General features: G+C 43.1%; 1 protein-coding gene across 1 annotated transcript in view; it reads left to right on the top strand.

Moving 5' to 3' along the window:
- ATP6V0A4 (ATPase H+ transporting V0 subunit a4) overlaps positions 1 to 9,206 on the top strand; it is a 60,015-nt gene extending 50,809 nt beyond the window's left edge. The window contains exons 19-22 of the mRNA XM_070756312.1: positions 2,398 to 2,529; positions 3,301 to 3,418; positions 5,792 to 5,963; positions 8,958 to 9,206. Coding sequence (XP_070612413.1) covers positions 2,398 to 2,529; positions 3,301 to 3,418; positions 5,792 to 5,963; positions 8,958 to 9,048 — 513 coding nt within the window. The 3' untranslated portion in view covers positions 9,049 to 9,206. The remainder of the gene's footprint in view (positions 1 to 2,397; positions 2,530 to 3,300; positions 3,419 to 5,791; positions 5,964 to 8,957) is intronic.
- Positions 9,207 to 15,249: the final 6,043 nt, after the last annotated feature.

A 15,249-nucleotide genomic window follows, 5' to 3' on the forward strand; every position in this document is an offset into this window, starting at 1 on the left:
AAGAGGGTGAAAGTGAACTTAGAGGAGAGGATATATGAAAGGAAGAGAATATATAAGATAAGTGAAAGAAAGGAGAGACAATTGGACAGGGGACGAAAGGCACACCAGTGCACTTATTTACGCCCCTTACTGGCCTCTTAGGAACCTGGAGAGGTCAATCGTGGAGAGTCTAAGGGAGAAATGTTGGGGGTAGAGGGTTGACACAATTGAGTCCGGTAATGAGTTCCACGCTTCGATAACTCGATTGTTGAAATCATATTTTTTACAGTCAAGTTTGGCGCGGTTCGTATTAAGTTTGAATCTGTTGCGTGCTCTTGTGTTATTGCGGTTGAAGCTGAAGTCGTCATTGACTGGTAGAACATTGCAGCATATGATCTTGTGGGCAATTCTCAAGTCGTGTTTTAGGCGCCGTAGTTCTAGGCTTTCTAGGCCCAGGATTGTTAGTCTATTTTCGTAGGATATTCTGTTTCGAGTGGAGGAGTGAAGGGCTCTTCTAGTGAAATATCTTTGGACATTTTCAAGGGTGTTGATGTCTGAGATGTGGTATGGGTTCCAGACAGATGAGCAATAGTCTAGGATGGGTGTGGCAAAAGTTTTGTAGGCTCTTGTGAGTAGAGTGAGATTGCCTGAGCGAAAGCTGCGTAGGATCAGGTTAACAACTCTAGATGCTTTTTTGGCGATATTGTTGCAGTGGGCTTTAGCACTTAGGTCATTCGATATTAGTATTCCAAGGTCTTTTACAGAATGTGGGTTAGCAGTTTAGAGGTGGGGAATCACCGCTACTGTAAGAAGACTGTTCCACTGTAGTACAGATCTTATCATCCCTAGCCCCATCATCATTCTTTTATATATAAACGAAATCTAGGTATCTGTAATATTAGAACATAGAATAAGACAGTTGGAAATAATCTTGGGGGTCTTTTCCAAGACCTTGCTTGAGCAGGAGACCCTTTATTTATTATTTATTTTATTTATTTATTAAGTTTGTATGCCGCCCCTCTCCGTAGACTCAGGGCGGCTCACAACAGTAATAGAAAAACAGTGTACAATACAAATCTAATAATTAAGACTAAAACTCCATAATTTAAGAAAACATACACACAACACACCATACATAAACAGTATAGGCCTGGGGAAGTTATCTCAGTTCCCCCACGCCTGACGGCAGAGGTGGGTTCTAAGGAGCTTACGAAAGGCCAGGAGGGTGGGGGCAGTTCTAATCCCAGGGGGGAGCTGGTTCCAGAGGGTCGGGGCCGCCACAGAGAAGGCTCTTCCCCTGGGCCCTGCCAAACATAGACCCAAATCTGTCTTCATTGGCTAGACCAGGGGTGTCAAACTCTCAGCCTGCGGGCCAGATGCATCACACTCTAGCTACAACCACTCCCAGTTTAGCAAAGGGGGGAAAAGTTAGGTGTCAACAAAATGACCATGCGGGTTTGACATCCCTGGACTAGAAGAAGCTAGAAGAAGCTTTCCCATGATTCCAGGAAGTGCATGCATGCTTTTTTTCACATCAGGTTGGAAATATTGCAAGTTTAATTAAGATTTCCTGTGCAGAAATCATAAGTGTTATCACGGAGCCTCATTTCTTGATTTGTACAATTACAGCGGTACCTCTACCTACAAACGCCTGTACTTACGAACTTTTCTAGATAAGAACCGGGTGTTCAAGATTTTTTGGCCTCTTCTCAAGAACCATTTTCCACTTACAAACCCGAACCTCTGAAACTGTAACCAGAAAAGGCAGGGAGAAGCCTCTGTGGGGCCTCTCTAGGAATCTCCTGGGAGGAAACAGGGCCGGAAAAGGCGGGGAGAAGCCTCCGTGGGGCCTCTCTAGGAGTCTCCTGGGAGGAAACAGGGCCGGAAAAGGCGGGGAGAAGCCTCCGTGGGGCCTCTCTAGGAATCTCCTGGGAGGAAACAGGGCCAGAAAAGGCGGGGAGAAGCCTCTGTGGGGCCTCTCTAGGAATCTCCTGGGAGGAAACAGGGCCGGAAAAGGCGGGGAGAAGCCTCCGTGGGGCCTCTCTAGGAGTCTCCTGGGAGGAAACAGGGCCGGAAAAGGCGGGGAGAAGCCTCCGTGGGGCCTCTCTAGGAATCTCCTGGGAGGAAACAGGGCCGGAAAAGGCGGGGAGAAGCCTCCGTGGGGCCTCTCTAGGAGTCTCCTGGGAGGAAACAGGGTCTTCACCCTCCCTGTGATTTTTCCCAATCACACACATTATTTGCTTTTATATTGATTCCTATGGGAAAATTGCTTCTTCTTACAAACTTTTTTTACTTAAGAACCTGGACACGGAATGAATTAAGTTCATAAGTAGAGGTACCAGTGTATTGGAAAAAAATATAGGAACTCGGAGGATTATTATTGCATATGATAATCAATCTCTGTTGGTTTCTCTTAAGTTGGCTTCATCAAATCTGTCAGAAAGTCCTACTGGTGATATTGAAGTAGAGATCAAGGACCCCAACCACTCTCAGAAAACAAATCAAGAAGTTGATACCGTTGGAGGCCATGGAGGTCATGATCATGAACAAGTAAGATGTAGGAGTTGGAAGATTTAAAGGAAGGGACAGGGCAATAACTCAACAAATTTAGTATAATTTGGTGATGGTATGTATGTGAGGAGAAAGGGGGAAATGCTTAAAATGTTTTGGTGCCTGTGGAACTCAATTTCAATTTATGTGGAACGCATTTAAGTTTCTAGATGTAGTGCTCTTTAGAACCCATTTACTCTAGTGGTGTTTAGAAACATAGAAACATGGAAGATTGATGGCAGAAAAAGACCTCATGGTCCATCTAGTCTGCCCTTATACTATTTCCTGTATTTATCTTAGGATGGATATATGTTTATCCCAGGCATGTTTAAATTCAGTGGATTTACCAACCACGTCTGCTGGAAGTTTGTTCCAAGCATCTACTACTCTTTCAGTAAAATAATATTTTCTCACGTTGCTTCTGATTTCCCCCCCAACTAACCTCATTGTGCCCCCTTGTTCTTGTGCTCACTGTCCTGTTAAAAACACTTCCCTCCTGAACCTTGTTTAACCTTTTAACATATTTAAATGTTTCGATCATAGTCCTCCAGACTATGCAGATTGAGTTCATTAAGTTTTTCCTGATACATTTTATGCTGAAGACTTTCCACCATTTTTGTAGCTCGTCTTTAGAATAACCTGACTGATATCAATAGGATTTATTGAAAAATATCTAAATCAAGTTCCACTTATTGCAGTGCAATAGAAATAAGAAACCCTATAGGAGTATTCAACCTTATTTTCTTTGTTTTTCGAAAACCCTTATTGCAGTTCAACTTTGGAGACATCTGCGTGCACCAGGCGATCCACACCATTGAATATTGCTTGGGTTGCATTTCCAATACAGCTTCCTATCTCCGGCTATGGGCACTTAGTCTGGCCCATGCACGTAAGTCTGCAGCTACTGATCCTCTTGCCTATGAGAAATAGTTAAGAACATAAGAGAGCCGGGGTGGCGCAGAGTGCTGTACTGCAGGCCACTGAAGTTGACTGTAGATCTGAAGGTCAGCAGTTCAGATCTCATCACCGGCTCAAGGTTGACTCAGCCTTCCATCCTTCCGAGGTGGGTAAAATGAGGACCCCGATTGTGGGGGCAATATGCTGGCTCTGTTAAAAAGTGCTGTTGCTAACATGTTGAAAGCCGTCCTGAGTCTAAGGAGAAGGGCGGCATAAAAATTGAATGAAGGAATGAATGAATGAATGAATGAATGGATGAATGAATGGATAAATAAGTAAGTAAGTGAGTGAGTGAGTGAGTGAGTGAGTGAGTGAGTGAGTGAGTGAGTGAGTGAGTGAATGAGCCATGCTGAGTCAGGCCAAAGCCCATCGAGTCCAACATTCTGTCACACAGTGGCCCACTAATTGTCCATGGGGATCTTGAGCAGAAAGAGAAGGCAAAACCCTCCCTTTCCCTGGCCCCCCAACAAATGGTACTCAAGGGAATCCTGCCTGCCTCAACCAACATAGATGCAACACTTGGACATCCGTTTCAATAACCACCGATGCACTCAGCATCCATGAATCTATCCAATCCTGCCTTGACGCTATCAAGGCTGACAGCTGTCATGACCTCTTCTGGAAGTGAATTCCATAAACCAACGACCCTCTCGGTGAAGAAATATTTCCCTTTATTTGTCCTCGCTTTCTTACCTATGAGCTTTAGGGAGTGCCCCCTCGTCCTAGCATTGTGTGATAGAGAAAAGAATGAGGACGCTAATCTCTAACCTTCACCACAATGTCAGTCGATGACCTGCTGACCACTGGGCACTGCTTGTTCTCTTTGGCTGGCTTCCCGCTACAGGATAGTAATACCAACTTCCGCCGCAAACATTCCCTGCAAGAGCTATGTGCATTGTAACCTTGTTTTCTGGATAACCCTCGTATTTGTGCACTTTAGTTCTTAGCAGTTTTATCCTGTGTTCCTAGTTGTAGGGATTCTTTCCTTGCTCTTCCAGAACGTTGTAATTTTTTATTGGAATAGAGAAGGGTGAAGGTGGTGCAGGGACATCTACAGGAGGGATCAAAAATGTAAAATGGTCTCTGTGACCATGCCATTCAGCCTGTGATTCCCCTAGTCATAACTGCTATCTTGTATCTCCCGGTTGGACACTTTGGGAGTATCACTTCTGTCAATGTTTTCCTGCTATTTGCCATAATTGTCATTTAGGTCAGACAGAAGAAGACCAAGATGCCCTGGAGTGCGTAGAACTTAGATTTTTGGATCTTTCTCTGCAGGAATTGGTGATTTTAAGGGAGAAATGAGTGCCTTGAGGCCCTCTTTGCACCCACTCCCGAATCAGCCTAATTCTTTTTGGGGAGAATGTGGGTTTTATGATCTGAAATGAGTGCCTTAAACTTAAACCTTGGCACCTAGTAAAAAAAGCCTCCTTGGGCCAATTCTGTTCGCAATGGCTATGTAGGTATGACCTTCAAGCTTCATGGAATTCAGCTGAGCACGAAGTTCTTCTGGGATGCAAGGGAATACAGTGATACCTCGTCTTATAAACCCCTCGTCATACAAACTTTTCGAGATACAAACCCGAGGTTTAAGCTTTTTTTGCCTCTTCTTCCAAACTATTTTCACCTTACAAACCCAAGCCGCCACCACTGGGATGCCCCGCCTCCAGACTTCTGTTGCCAGCGAAGCGCCCATTTTTGCGCTGCTGGGATTCCCCTGAGGCTCCCCTCCATGGGAAACCCCACCTCCGGACTTCCGTGTTTTGCGATGCTGCAGGGGAATCCCAGCAGCGCAAAATCGGGTGCTTCCGTGGCAACGGAAGTCCGGAGATGGGGTTTCCCAGTGAGGGGAGCCTCAACAAAATCGCAAAAACATGGAAGTCTGGAGGTGGGGTTTCGAGGACTTCCGTGTTTTTGCAATGATTCAATTTCACTGATGCTCCCTTCGCTGGGAAACCCCACCTCCGGACTTCCATTGCCAGGGAAGTACCCGTTTTTGCACTGCTGGGATTCCCCTGCAGCATCACAAAAACACGGAAGTCCGGAGGTGGGGTTTCCCATGGAGGGGAGCCTCAGAGGAATCCCAGCAGCACAAAAACAGGCGCTTCGGTTGACAAAAGGGGTGAGTTTTGGGCTTGCACGCATTAATCGCTTTTCCATTGATTCCTATGGGAAACATTGTTTCGTCTTACAAACTTTTCATCTTACAAACCTCGTCCCGGAACCAATTAAGTTCGTAAGACGAGGTATCCCTGAATTTAAGTGTGTTTCTCTTTTTTCTCTCTTGTGTTTCCTTGTTGTTCAGAGCTGTCGGAAGTTCTTTGGATGTTGCTGTTTTCATTAGGCTTTAAAGTGACCGGCTGGTTAGGACTCATTGGGGTTTTCGTCTTCTTTGCCATATTTGCTGTCCTGACAGTAGCCATTCTACTCATCATGGAAGGTCTTTCTGCCTTTCTCCACGCACTAAGGCTTCACTGGTAAGTGTGGTTGTATAAGAACTTTAAGAACACAGATGTTTCCTTCTGAGCCAGCCAAAAAAAAAAGCCCACAAACAACACCCAAACAAACCACAGCTATAGGAAGGTACATACATTTCCTGTAATGTTTGCAGTGTAATGCTCAAAGAACAGTTGAAATATGCATATAAATATGCATGATAATATGGGTAATGGGTTGTGATTCTTTTTAAAGATAAACCTTATTAAAAAATTTAAAGAAACAGAATTAACCAACATGTTTGACATTAGTTGAGGTTTTTAGGCTTACATTTCAGCAGTTTGCTGTTCTTTCTTCTTTATATATTTTATATATAACATATTGGTATATACATAATATACCTTATTGGTTACATAGTTGTCTTATCACTTAAGCCTAGACTAAATTTATACCTGGTAAAAAGAAAAAAGAAAGAAAGGAGAAAAAGAAAGGAAAGGGAAAAAAAAAAGGAAATTGGGAAAATTGGTACGAATGGTTGGATCAGAAAAAATATATATACAAAGCATAAAAGATGCAAAACAAACAACATCTTGGCTCATAGGATATACGAAATAAACAGACCATGCCAACAGCCGATAGAAATAAACCTTATCCCAAATATGATATACATAGAAACTAACGAATACCATATTGATAACCAGCAGATCACATGACAATAAATACCACCTCTGCATATATTCATATACAGTGATACCTTGTCTTACGAACCCCTCTTCATACGAAATTTTCATGATACGAACCCAGTGCTTAAGATTTTTTTGCCTCTTATCCCGAACTATTTTCACCTTACGAACCTGAGCCGCCGCCGCTGGGATGCCCCGCCTCTGGACTTCCGTTGTCAGCCGAAGCGCGGGGATTCCCCTGAGGCTCATTCAAAGCAGTGCCGGCAAAAATGAAGGGAATCCCTTCATTTTTGCCAGTGCTGCTTCGGCTGGCAATGGAAGTTTGGAGGTGGGGTTTCCCAGTGAGGGGAGCCACAGGGGAATCCCCACGCTTCGGCTGACAATGGAAGTCCGGAGGTGGGGTTTCCCAGCGAGGGGAGGCTCAGGGGAATCCCCATGCTTCGGCTGGCAATGGAAGTCTGGAGGTGGGATTTTCCAGCGAGAGGAGCCTCAGGAATCCCCATGCTTCGGCTGACAATAGAAGTCCAGAGGTGGGGTTTCCCAGCGAGAGGAGCCTCAGGGGAATCCCCGTGCTTCGGCTGGCAACGGACGTCCGGAGGCGGGGATTCCCAGCATTGCAAGGCAAAAGGGGTGATTTTGGGGATGGGGTTGCATGCATTATTTGCTTTTACATTGATTCCTATGGGGGAAATTGCTTCGTCTTACGAACTTTTCATCTTACGAACCTGGTCACGGAACTAATTAAGTTTGTAAGATGAGGTATCATTGTATATATATATTATTATAAATAAATGTACCTTACTGTGTAATAACTGTATTTGCAAATCAGGAACTTACTAATTGCATAAATGTGCTTAGGAACAGTTTGCTCAACTGCATGAGTCAACTGAAATAGTTGACCAACAGCACTCTTTTTCCCTTTCTTCCTTCTTTCTTTCTTTACTTTTCCTCCCTTTTTCTTTTTCATGCTTGTGAAATATTGACAGGGCCCTAGACTGGAACCATATTGAATGAGTATGATGGGAGTTTTAGTTTAACATATTTGGTAGGTCAGGAGTAAAATGCTCCCGGTTCGCTTGTGCCTGTCAGTCATCAGAGAGTCGGTGCGAAGGGAATTTGAAACTCCACCCACCTGCCCAAATGCTGCCATTTGGATTATTTTACATTCTGCGCATGTGCAAAGCGCTCTGTGCATGCGCAGATGGTAAAAAAAACCCAAATGGTGGTGCCCAGGCATATGGCCGGAGCCTTGCGCTCCCTTCACGACTGGCTGTCCGACGACGATTGGCAGGCATGAGTGAATCAGGAACATTTTATCCATGAAACAATCCCACAACAATAATGCCACTCAAGGTGCCTTTCTTAAGTGGTCCCGGTAGCAACAGAGTACAGTGGTACCTCTACTTACGAACTTAATTTGTTCCGTGACCGGGTTCTTAAGTAGAAAAGTTTGTAAGAAGAAGCAATTTTTCCCATAGGAATCAATGTAAAAGCAATGCATGCAATTGGGGAAACCACAGGGAGGGTGGAGGCCCTGTTCCAGGAGATTCCTAGAGAGGCCTCACAGAGGCTTCTCCCCACCTTTTCCGGCCCTATTTTCTCCCAGGAGATTCCTAGAGAGGCCCCACACAGGCTTTCCCCTGTCTTTTCCGGCCCTGTTTCCTTCCAGGAGATTCCTATTGCGGCCCACAGAGGTTTCTACCCGTCTTTTCCGACCCTGTTTCCTCCCAGGAGATTCCTAAAGAGGCCCCACGGAGGCTTCTACCCGCCTTTTCCGACCCTGTTTCCTCCCAGAAGATTCCTAGAGAGGCCCCATGGAGGGTTCTCCCCACCTTTTCCAGCCCTGTTTCCTCCCAGGAGATTCCTAGAGAGGTCCCACGGAGGCTTCTCTCCACCTTTTCCGGCCCTGTTTCCTCCCAGGGGATTCCTAGGGAGGCCCCATGGAGGCTTCTAACCGCCTTTTCTGGCCCTGTTTCCTCCCAGGAGATTCCTAGAGAGGCCCCACGGAGGGTTCTCCCCGGTTACAGTTTTGGAGGCTCAGGTTTGTAAGTGGAAAATGGTTCTTGAGAAGAAAAATCTTGAACACCCGGTTCTTATCTAGAAATGTTCGTAAGTAGAGGCGTTCGTAGGTAGAGGTACCACTGTAGTTGGAAACTATACCCTTCTAATTTCTTCCAAATTTCAAAAATTGTTCCATTGAGGGATATTTTCATCTTTTGGAGGGGGGGGGGGGGACACTCTTTCTCCTTTTTCTTTTTTTCTTTTTGCAAACTGCTTTTTAAAAAATTTTCATAGAAAAATGGGGTTAAAAACAATAAAACTAAAGAAATGATTTAATCTTTTTCCTTTTAGGGTGGAATTTCAGAACAAATTCTATTCTGGTTCTGGCTCTCCTTTTTCACCATTCTCCTTCAAGGCCATAATAGAAAGGATGGAAGAATGACTCCGGTTAATGATGCTGCAATCTGAAACTTCTGAGGTTTCTCAGGCTATTCTTTTCCTTGATGAGCATCTCCTTGAGAATTAAGAGCCAGAAAGGATACAGAACTTCCCCACTATGTGTTGTCAGAGACAAGCATAATAAAAACTCTACCTATTCTCCAGATGTGTTGAGACTTTGACTCTTTCGCTGCTTAAGAATTCTGAAAAATGTGCTTCTAGCACTTCTGGGGTGTACTAGGTTGGAAAAAAACTGCTTTCCATTTGCAATTCATTTAAAAAAAAATAACCCTGTCAAACAATTAGAGCAGTCTTTTTCAACGTTAGCAACTGTGGACCTTCAACTCTTAGAATTCCCCAACCAGAAGTTTGTTTATTTATTTCTCAAGCATGTACAAGGTAGTAGGTATTGTTATAAACATAAACATGAGCAAAGTACATACAGGTAAATTAGGCAATAGGACAGTAGGATGGGGACGGTAGGCACAATGGTGTGTTTATGCACGCCCAGGGGTGGGCTACTGCCTGGACGGCGGGGGTACACAGCGGGGTAGCGAAAATGGAGGCTCCACCCCAGAGCACCCAATTTGCACTGAAAGATGTTGAAAGAAAACGCAATTTGAGAAGACTGGAAAACGTTGTTCTTCAATGGAAGAGAGGTCACCTAGGTACGCTCTTTAGCTACTTTGTAACTAAGATAAATACAAAAATCCAACTTTCCACTGCAGAAATATCATTACAATTTATTTCTTTCATGGGGAGCAAGCATGCAATAGTACTTTCTTTTTCATCAGAGATGGGAAGGAAAAAAAACTCAAAAAAACCTAGAGCTGCCATATGAATCTCAGCGACTAGTTAGGTCCTACAGAGTTGGCCTTCTCCATGTCCCGTCAACCAGACAATGTTGTTTGGCAGGGCCAAGGGGAAGAGCCTTCTCTGTGAGGGCCCTGGCCCTCTGGAATCAACTCCCCCTGGAGATTTGCACTGCCCCCATCCTCCTTGCCTTCCGCAAGAGTCTTAAGACTCACTTATGTCGCCAGGCTTGAGGTAATTAGGTCTTGGCTCTCCTGGCCAATAAATGTGATGTATGGTTGAGATCTGAATGTGTATGATTGATTTTTAATATATTGGGATTTTAGGTTGTGTAGTTTATTTATTTATTTATTTGTTTGTTTGTTTGTTTGTTTGTTTGATTGATTGATTTTTATGCCGCCCTTCTCCTTAGACTCAGGGCAGCTTACAACAGGTTAGCAATAGCACTTCTCAACAGAGCCAGGCTATTGCCCCCACAATCCGGGTCCTCCTTTTACCCACCTCGGAAGGATGGAAGGCTGAGTCAACCTTGAGCCGGTGATGAGATTTGAACCGCTGACCTTCAGATCTACAGTCAGCTTCAGTGGCCTGCAGTACAGCACTCTACCTGCTGCGCCACCCCGGCTCAAAGTTTTAATTCATCAGATTTGTCTTTCTATAACATTGTTTTATATTATATGCTGTAAGCCACCCCGAGTCTTCGGAGAGGGGCAGCATACAAATCTAATAAATTGAATGAATGAATGAATGAATGAATGAATGAATGAATGAATGAATGAATAAATGTACCATTAAATATCTACAAAGGATGCCTTGATTCATGCACTAAGATGAAAATTTGAAGCACCTCAACAATGCCTGATTGATTTCACTCTGAGTGAAATCTTGTATTACTGGACAAGGAATTGCACCCAGAATGTATTGACTATCTGTAAACTGGTTGTGAGAATCCTCGTTTACATGACAGCCTTATGATAAATACAACATCATATCCAATTGGGACACTTCAGTGAAGTATCTCCCATCAGTTTAAATCAACTCTGAATTTTACAGGACAAAACAAAAGACAAGCATTCTTGACGTAATTCTAGTTGTGTATGCGATTTCACTGTTTTAAGAGGTTTTCAGATGCGACTGCTCAAGCTTTTCTCCTTACCCCCATTTTCGGAACACCATGGGATATTGTTGCAATGGCTTTTATCCAAATGATCAGAATTTAAGTGGAAAGAAGATTATCTGAAACGGAATATGTTTGTGTACTTCTGAAAGAAAAGATTTCTTTCATCCTTTCAAATGCAGCCTATTCCGGCTGCCAAGTTTTCTTTCCTGTACAGCTAAATAGACTGTACATGTGAAGCAGGATCCAACCATTTTAGTTCTTACCTCATTGATCAATATTATTATTATTATTATTATTATTATTATTATTATTAATAATAATAATAATAATAATAATAATAATTGGATTTGTATGCCGCCTCTCTCCGCAGACTCGGGGCGGCTAACAACAGTGGTAAAACAACATGAACAATCCAATTAATGAAAACAACTAAAAAAGCCTTATTATAAAAAAACCAAACATACACACAAACATACCATGCATAACTTGTAATAGCCTAGGGGGAAAGGATAACTTAACTCCCCCATGCCTGGCGACAAAGGTGGGTCTTAAGTAATTTGCGAAAGACAGGGAGGGTGGGGGCCGTTCTAATCTCTGGGGGGAGTTGGTTCCAGAGGGCCGGGGCTGCCACAGAGAAGGCTCTTCCCCTGGGGCCCGCCAAACGACATTGTTTGGTCGACGGGACCCGGAGAAGGCCAACTCTGTGGGACCTTATCGGCCGCTGGGATTCATGCGGTAGAAGGCGGTTCTGGATGTATTCTGGCTCAATGCCATGTAGGGCTTTAAAGGTCATTACCAACACTTTGAATTGTGACCGGAAACCGATCGGCAGCCAGTGCAGGCCGCGGAGTGTTGCAGAAACGTGGGCGAATCTAGGATTATGCTCCTAAATCTCTAGTTCTAAATTAAATCTCTAGCCAGAACTGGCCAGAGCTGTTTTATTACCCGATAAAAAGAAAAGGATGGCACCAGAAATCAGCTGATTTATCCCAATTTATCAACTGACTTTTCAGCAGTGATGATGGGACATTTGGAGGGCAGCGGGCTACCTAAAGATGCTCTGAGCCCACAGCATGGCATGGCCTCTGTAAGGGATTAAAAACTAAGTACTGTTATGCCAGGTCCTTCATTAAGAGCCTCCCTAATGAGATAGGAATGTAAATTCAAACACACACACCGTCTCAGAGTAAAAAGAAAATCAGTTTATCCAAAAATAGTGCTGTACGCATGCACTTTAAACAGAGCCAAAATTACTCTCACGCAGATAACAGTCCTGGAATGTGTAAGGGTATACAAAAATGGATAGATATATAAATTTAACTATCTATATACAGTACTTATCCATCTATATATTTTCATATATTTATACACCTATATATCTATATCTATTTATATGTATATGAGAGGCTGGCCGATTTAACGCCCAGCCGACAGTTGCCAATGGCGAGAACCAACTCGGTACCCCCATCAGCTGGGGGTGTTGCCCGCGGCAGCGCGGGAATGCCCCAGACTACCCAGTGGCCACTAGGGCATTCTGGGAAGCCGGGGGCAGGGCGTGTGCCCTTTATCAGGGCTTGCTCTCCACCCTAGCTTCCCTTGCCCCCCCCAAGCTCACCACGCAACGGACAGTACTTATATACAGTACTTATATCTATCCATCTAGTTATCTTTTTAAATATAAACAAACATATTTTGTTTATATTTAAAATAACACTGTAAAATAAGAAACATAAAGAAATGGGTAAAGATCTGTAAAAATTATTGGGATGTGTATATTTTTAATTTGAAAAATTCAATAAATAAAAATTTAAAAAACAGATCAGTAAAACTGAGGAACTGAAAATAAATATACACGAAAGGTTTCACAAAAATAAGAAATGGAGAGAAACAAATAGACAGATTCATCCATGTTTCTTTTCAAACCTTCTTAGAAGATTTGCTGAATTCAGACTAGCAACATACAGTGCAAGATATATATGTGAGCAATGCATTTGCATTATTGCAATTTGACCCTTCTCTGCTTCCTTCTTGTTGTGGTTAGCTCTGGTCCAGCTCCTGCCCCAAGGACTGTGGATGTGGGGGAGACATCCACATGCTGCAGGCCTGTTTTGCCCCCAGTGGAATCTGCTGATGAAGGCTCCTCTGACCAAGAAGACATGAGTGACATGGAGGAGAGTGTGGCAGACAGCTCAGAAGGAGATCAATTATCTAGCTCCTCCTTGGATTCAGAACAAGAGTTAATGATACAGCCACGCATGCGGAGAGTGATGCATAGGCAATAACAACTGAGAGATTATTATCAAAGAAAATGAGGCCACCTGTGGTTGGATGGGGCTGTGGTAATTAGTGAGGCTGCTATAAATAGCAGCCTGTGGGTTTGACCATTGTGGAGGATTATCTGATCGTTGTATTTCGTGATTGCTTTACTGACTTTGACATTTTGTGTGCTGATTTTTCCCTGCTTTGCAACTAAACCAGATCAAAGTGTGTTTCACTTTGTGAAAGAAGAAGGACTGTGAATTGCCTCACAGCTGCAAGCTAAGTATCACAGAACTGATAAGGGAATTGTACAAATTACCAGTTTGTTTGGAGACGAGTGCTCTTTGCTATACCAAAAGAGGGCTTAGTTTAAGTGAATTTTCATTATAAAGAACATTGTTTTGAATTTTCAAATGTGTGTGTCTGAAATTTGTACCTGTGAATTTTTGGGAGGAGTCTACCAGAGAGCCCGACAGAGCACTTCTCTGGCTTGTTTTAATCAATCACTGAAATAACAGAGCCAATTTTTTGTGAGAATGCAAGAGCAGCAGTGATATATGGGACTGAAATAAAAATCCTGACTTGCTTGAAAAAAAAAAGGTAAACCTACAGCAAAAGAGCATACAATTACACACTTGTTAAGAAATTCCTGGTTTGGCCACCTGCTCTCTAAGCAGAGGGAAATAATTACTAGGAAGGTCTTAAACCTGAAATCTGAAGAGGCAAAGATGTTATAATGGGAACTGTACACCTTCAGCCATGAAGGGAAGTGGTAAATCCAGGTGTATTGCATGATTATAGCAAGCATAGTAGAGCTACATATTTGAAAAGACAAGGAGAGAGCAAGCCCTGACAATTGTTTGACAAAAGGTAAGACAAAATATTCAATATGTAGATATCAAACAAGTTATGGTAGGTCTCCAATTCCCCCTCCCCTCTTATTGTAAGAATTTAATTTACTTAACTGTTTTTAGAAATGATTTTTATGTTATCAGTGCAGTGCTGACCTGATATTCTCCAGATGTGTTTGGTGACAACTTTCATCACCAGCAACTACTATTTGGAACATAGTTCCCTCTAAGCTGAGCAGTGAGCAATCGCTCACTTAAAAATCATCATCAGCTCAGAGTTTTCCAAACCTGCCCAGAAGCCGAGAGGGAAAGAGTGAGAGGGAAGGAGAGAGAGAGGAAGAGAGGAGGAGAGAGAAACAGATAGAAAAAAGAGAGGAAGGAAAAGAGAAAGAAAAAGAATGGGAGTAAGGAAGAGAGAAAGAAAATCAAAATCTAGTTTGAAACGAGATCAACTATTTAAGTGGCATTTTGATATTGATAGAGTTGCCCTAAGATGAGCTCACTGTTATAGACACACAGTACAGTATTTTATTTTGAAATTCTCTGAGGCAAAACAGGGTGGGTTTTTTATTTGTTTGTTTGTTTGTTTGTTTATTTATTATTTCTGTGCCGCCCAGTCCCGAAGGGACTGCCGCTCAGACACTATAGTTTTCCACCACCACCCCCCCAAAAAAAATAGAAGGAACACTGATCTGGAAGATAGGGGATGTAATGTCAGATTGTGAAAAAGATTGGTCTGGAAATAAAAATCAGCCACAGACCTTATTGAATATCTTGAGGTTTCAACTCTCAATGTAATCTACCTACAAGGATGGCTGTGGAAATCAAGTAGGGATGGTGTAATAAATAAAAATGTAATAAAGGAATAGGGAGATTGTGATCCCGCTGTACAGAGCGCTGGTGAGACAGGTGAATTACTGTGTCCAGTTCTAGAGACCTCACCTACAAAAATATGATAAAATTGAACGGGTCCAAAGACGGGCCACAAAAATGGTGGAAGGTCTTAAGCATAAAACATACCAGGAAAGACTTAATGAACTCAATCTGGAGGACAGAAGGAAAAGGGGGAACATGATCGAAACATTTAAACATGTTGCAGGTTTAAGGTTCAGGAGGAAAGTGTTTTTAATAGGAAAGTAAATCCAAGAACAAGGGGGCACAA

This window comes from Erythrolamprus reginae, chromosome 6 (genome assembly GCF_031021105.1).
Source record: "Erythrolamprus reginae isolate rEryReg1 chromosome 6, rEryReg1.hap1, whole genome shotgun sequence".
Taxonomy (NCBI): domain Eukaryota; kingdom Metazoa; phylum Chordata; class Lepidosauria; order Squamata; family Dipsadidae; genus Erythrolamprus; species Erythrolamprus reginae.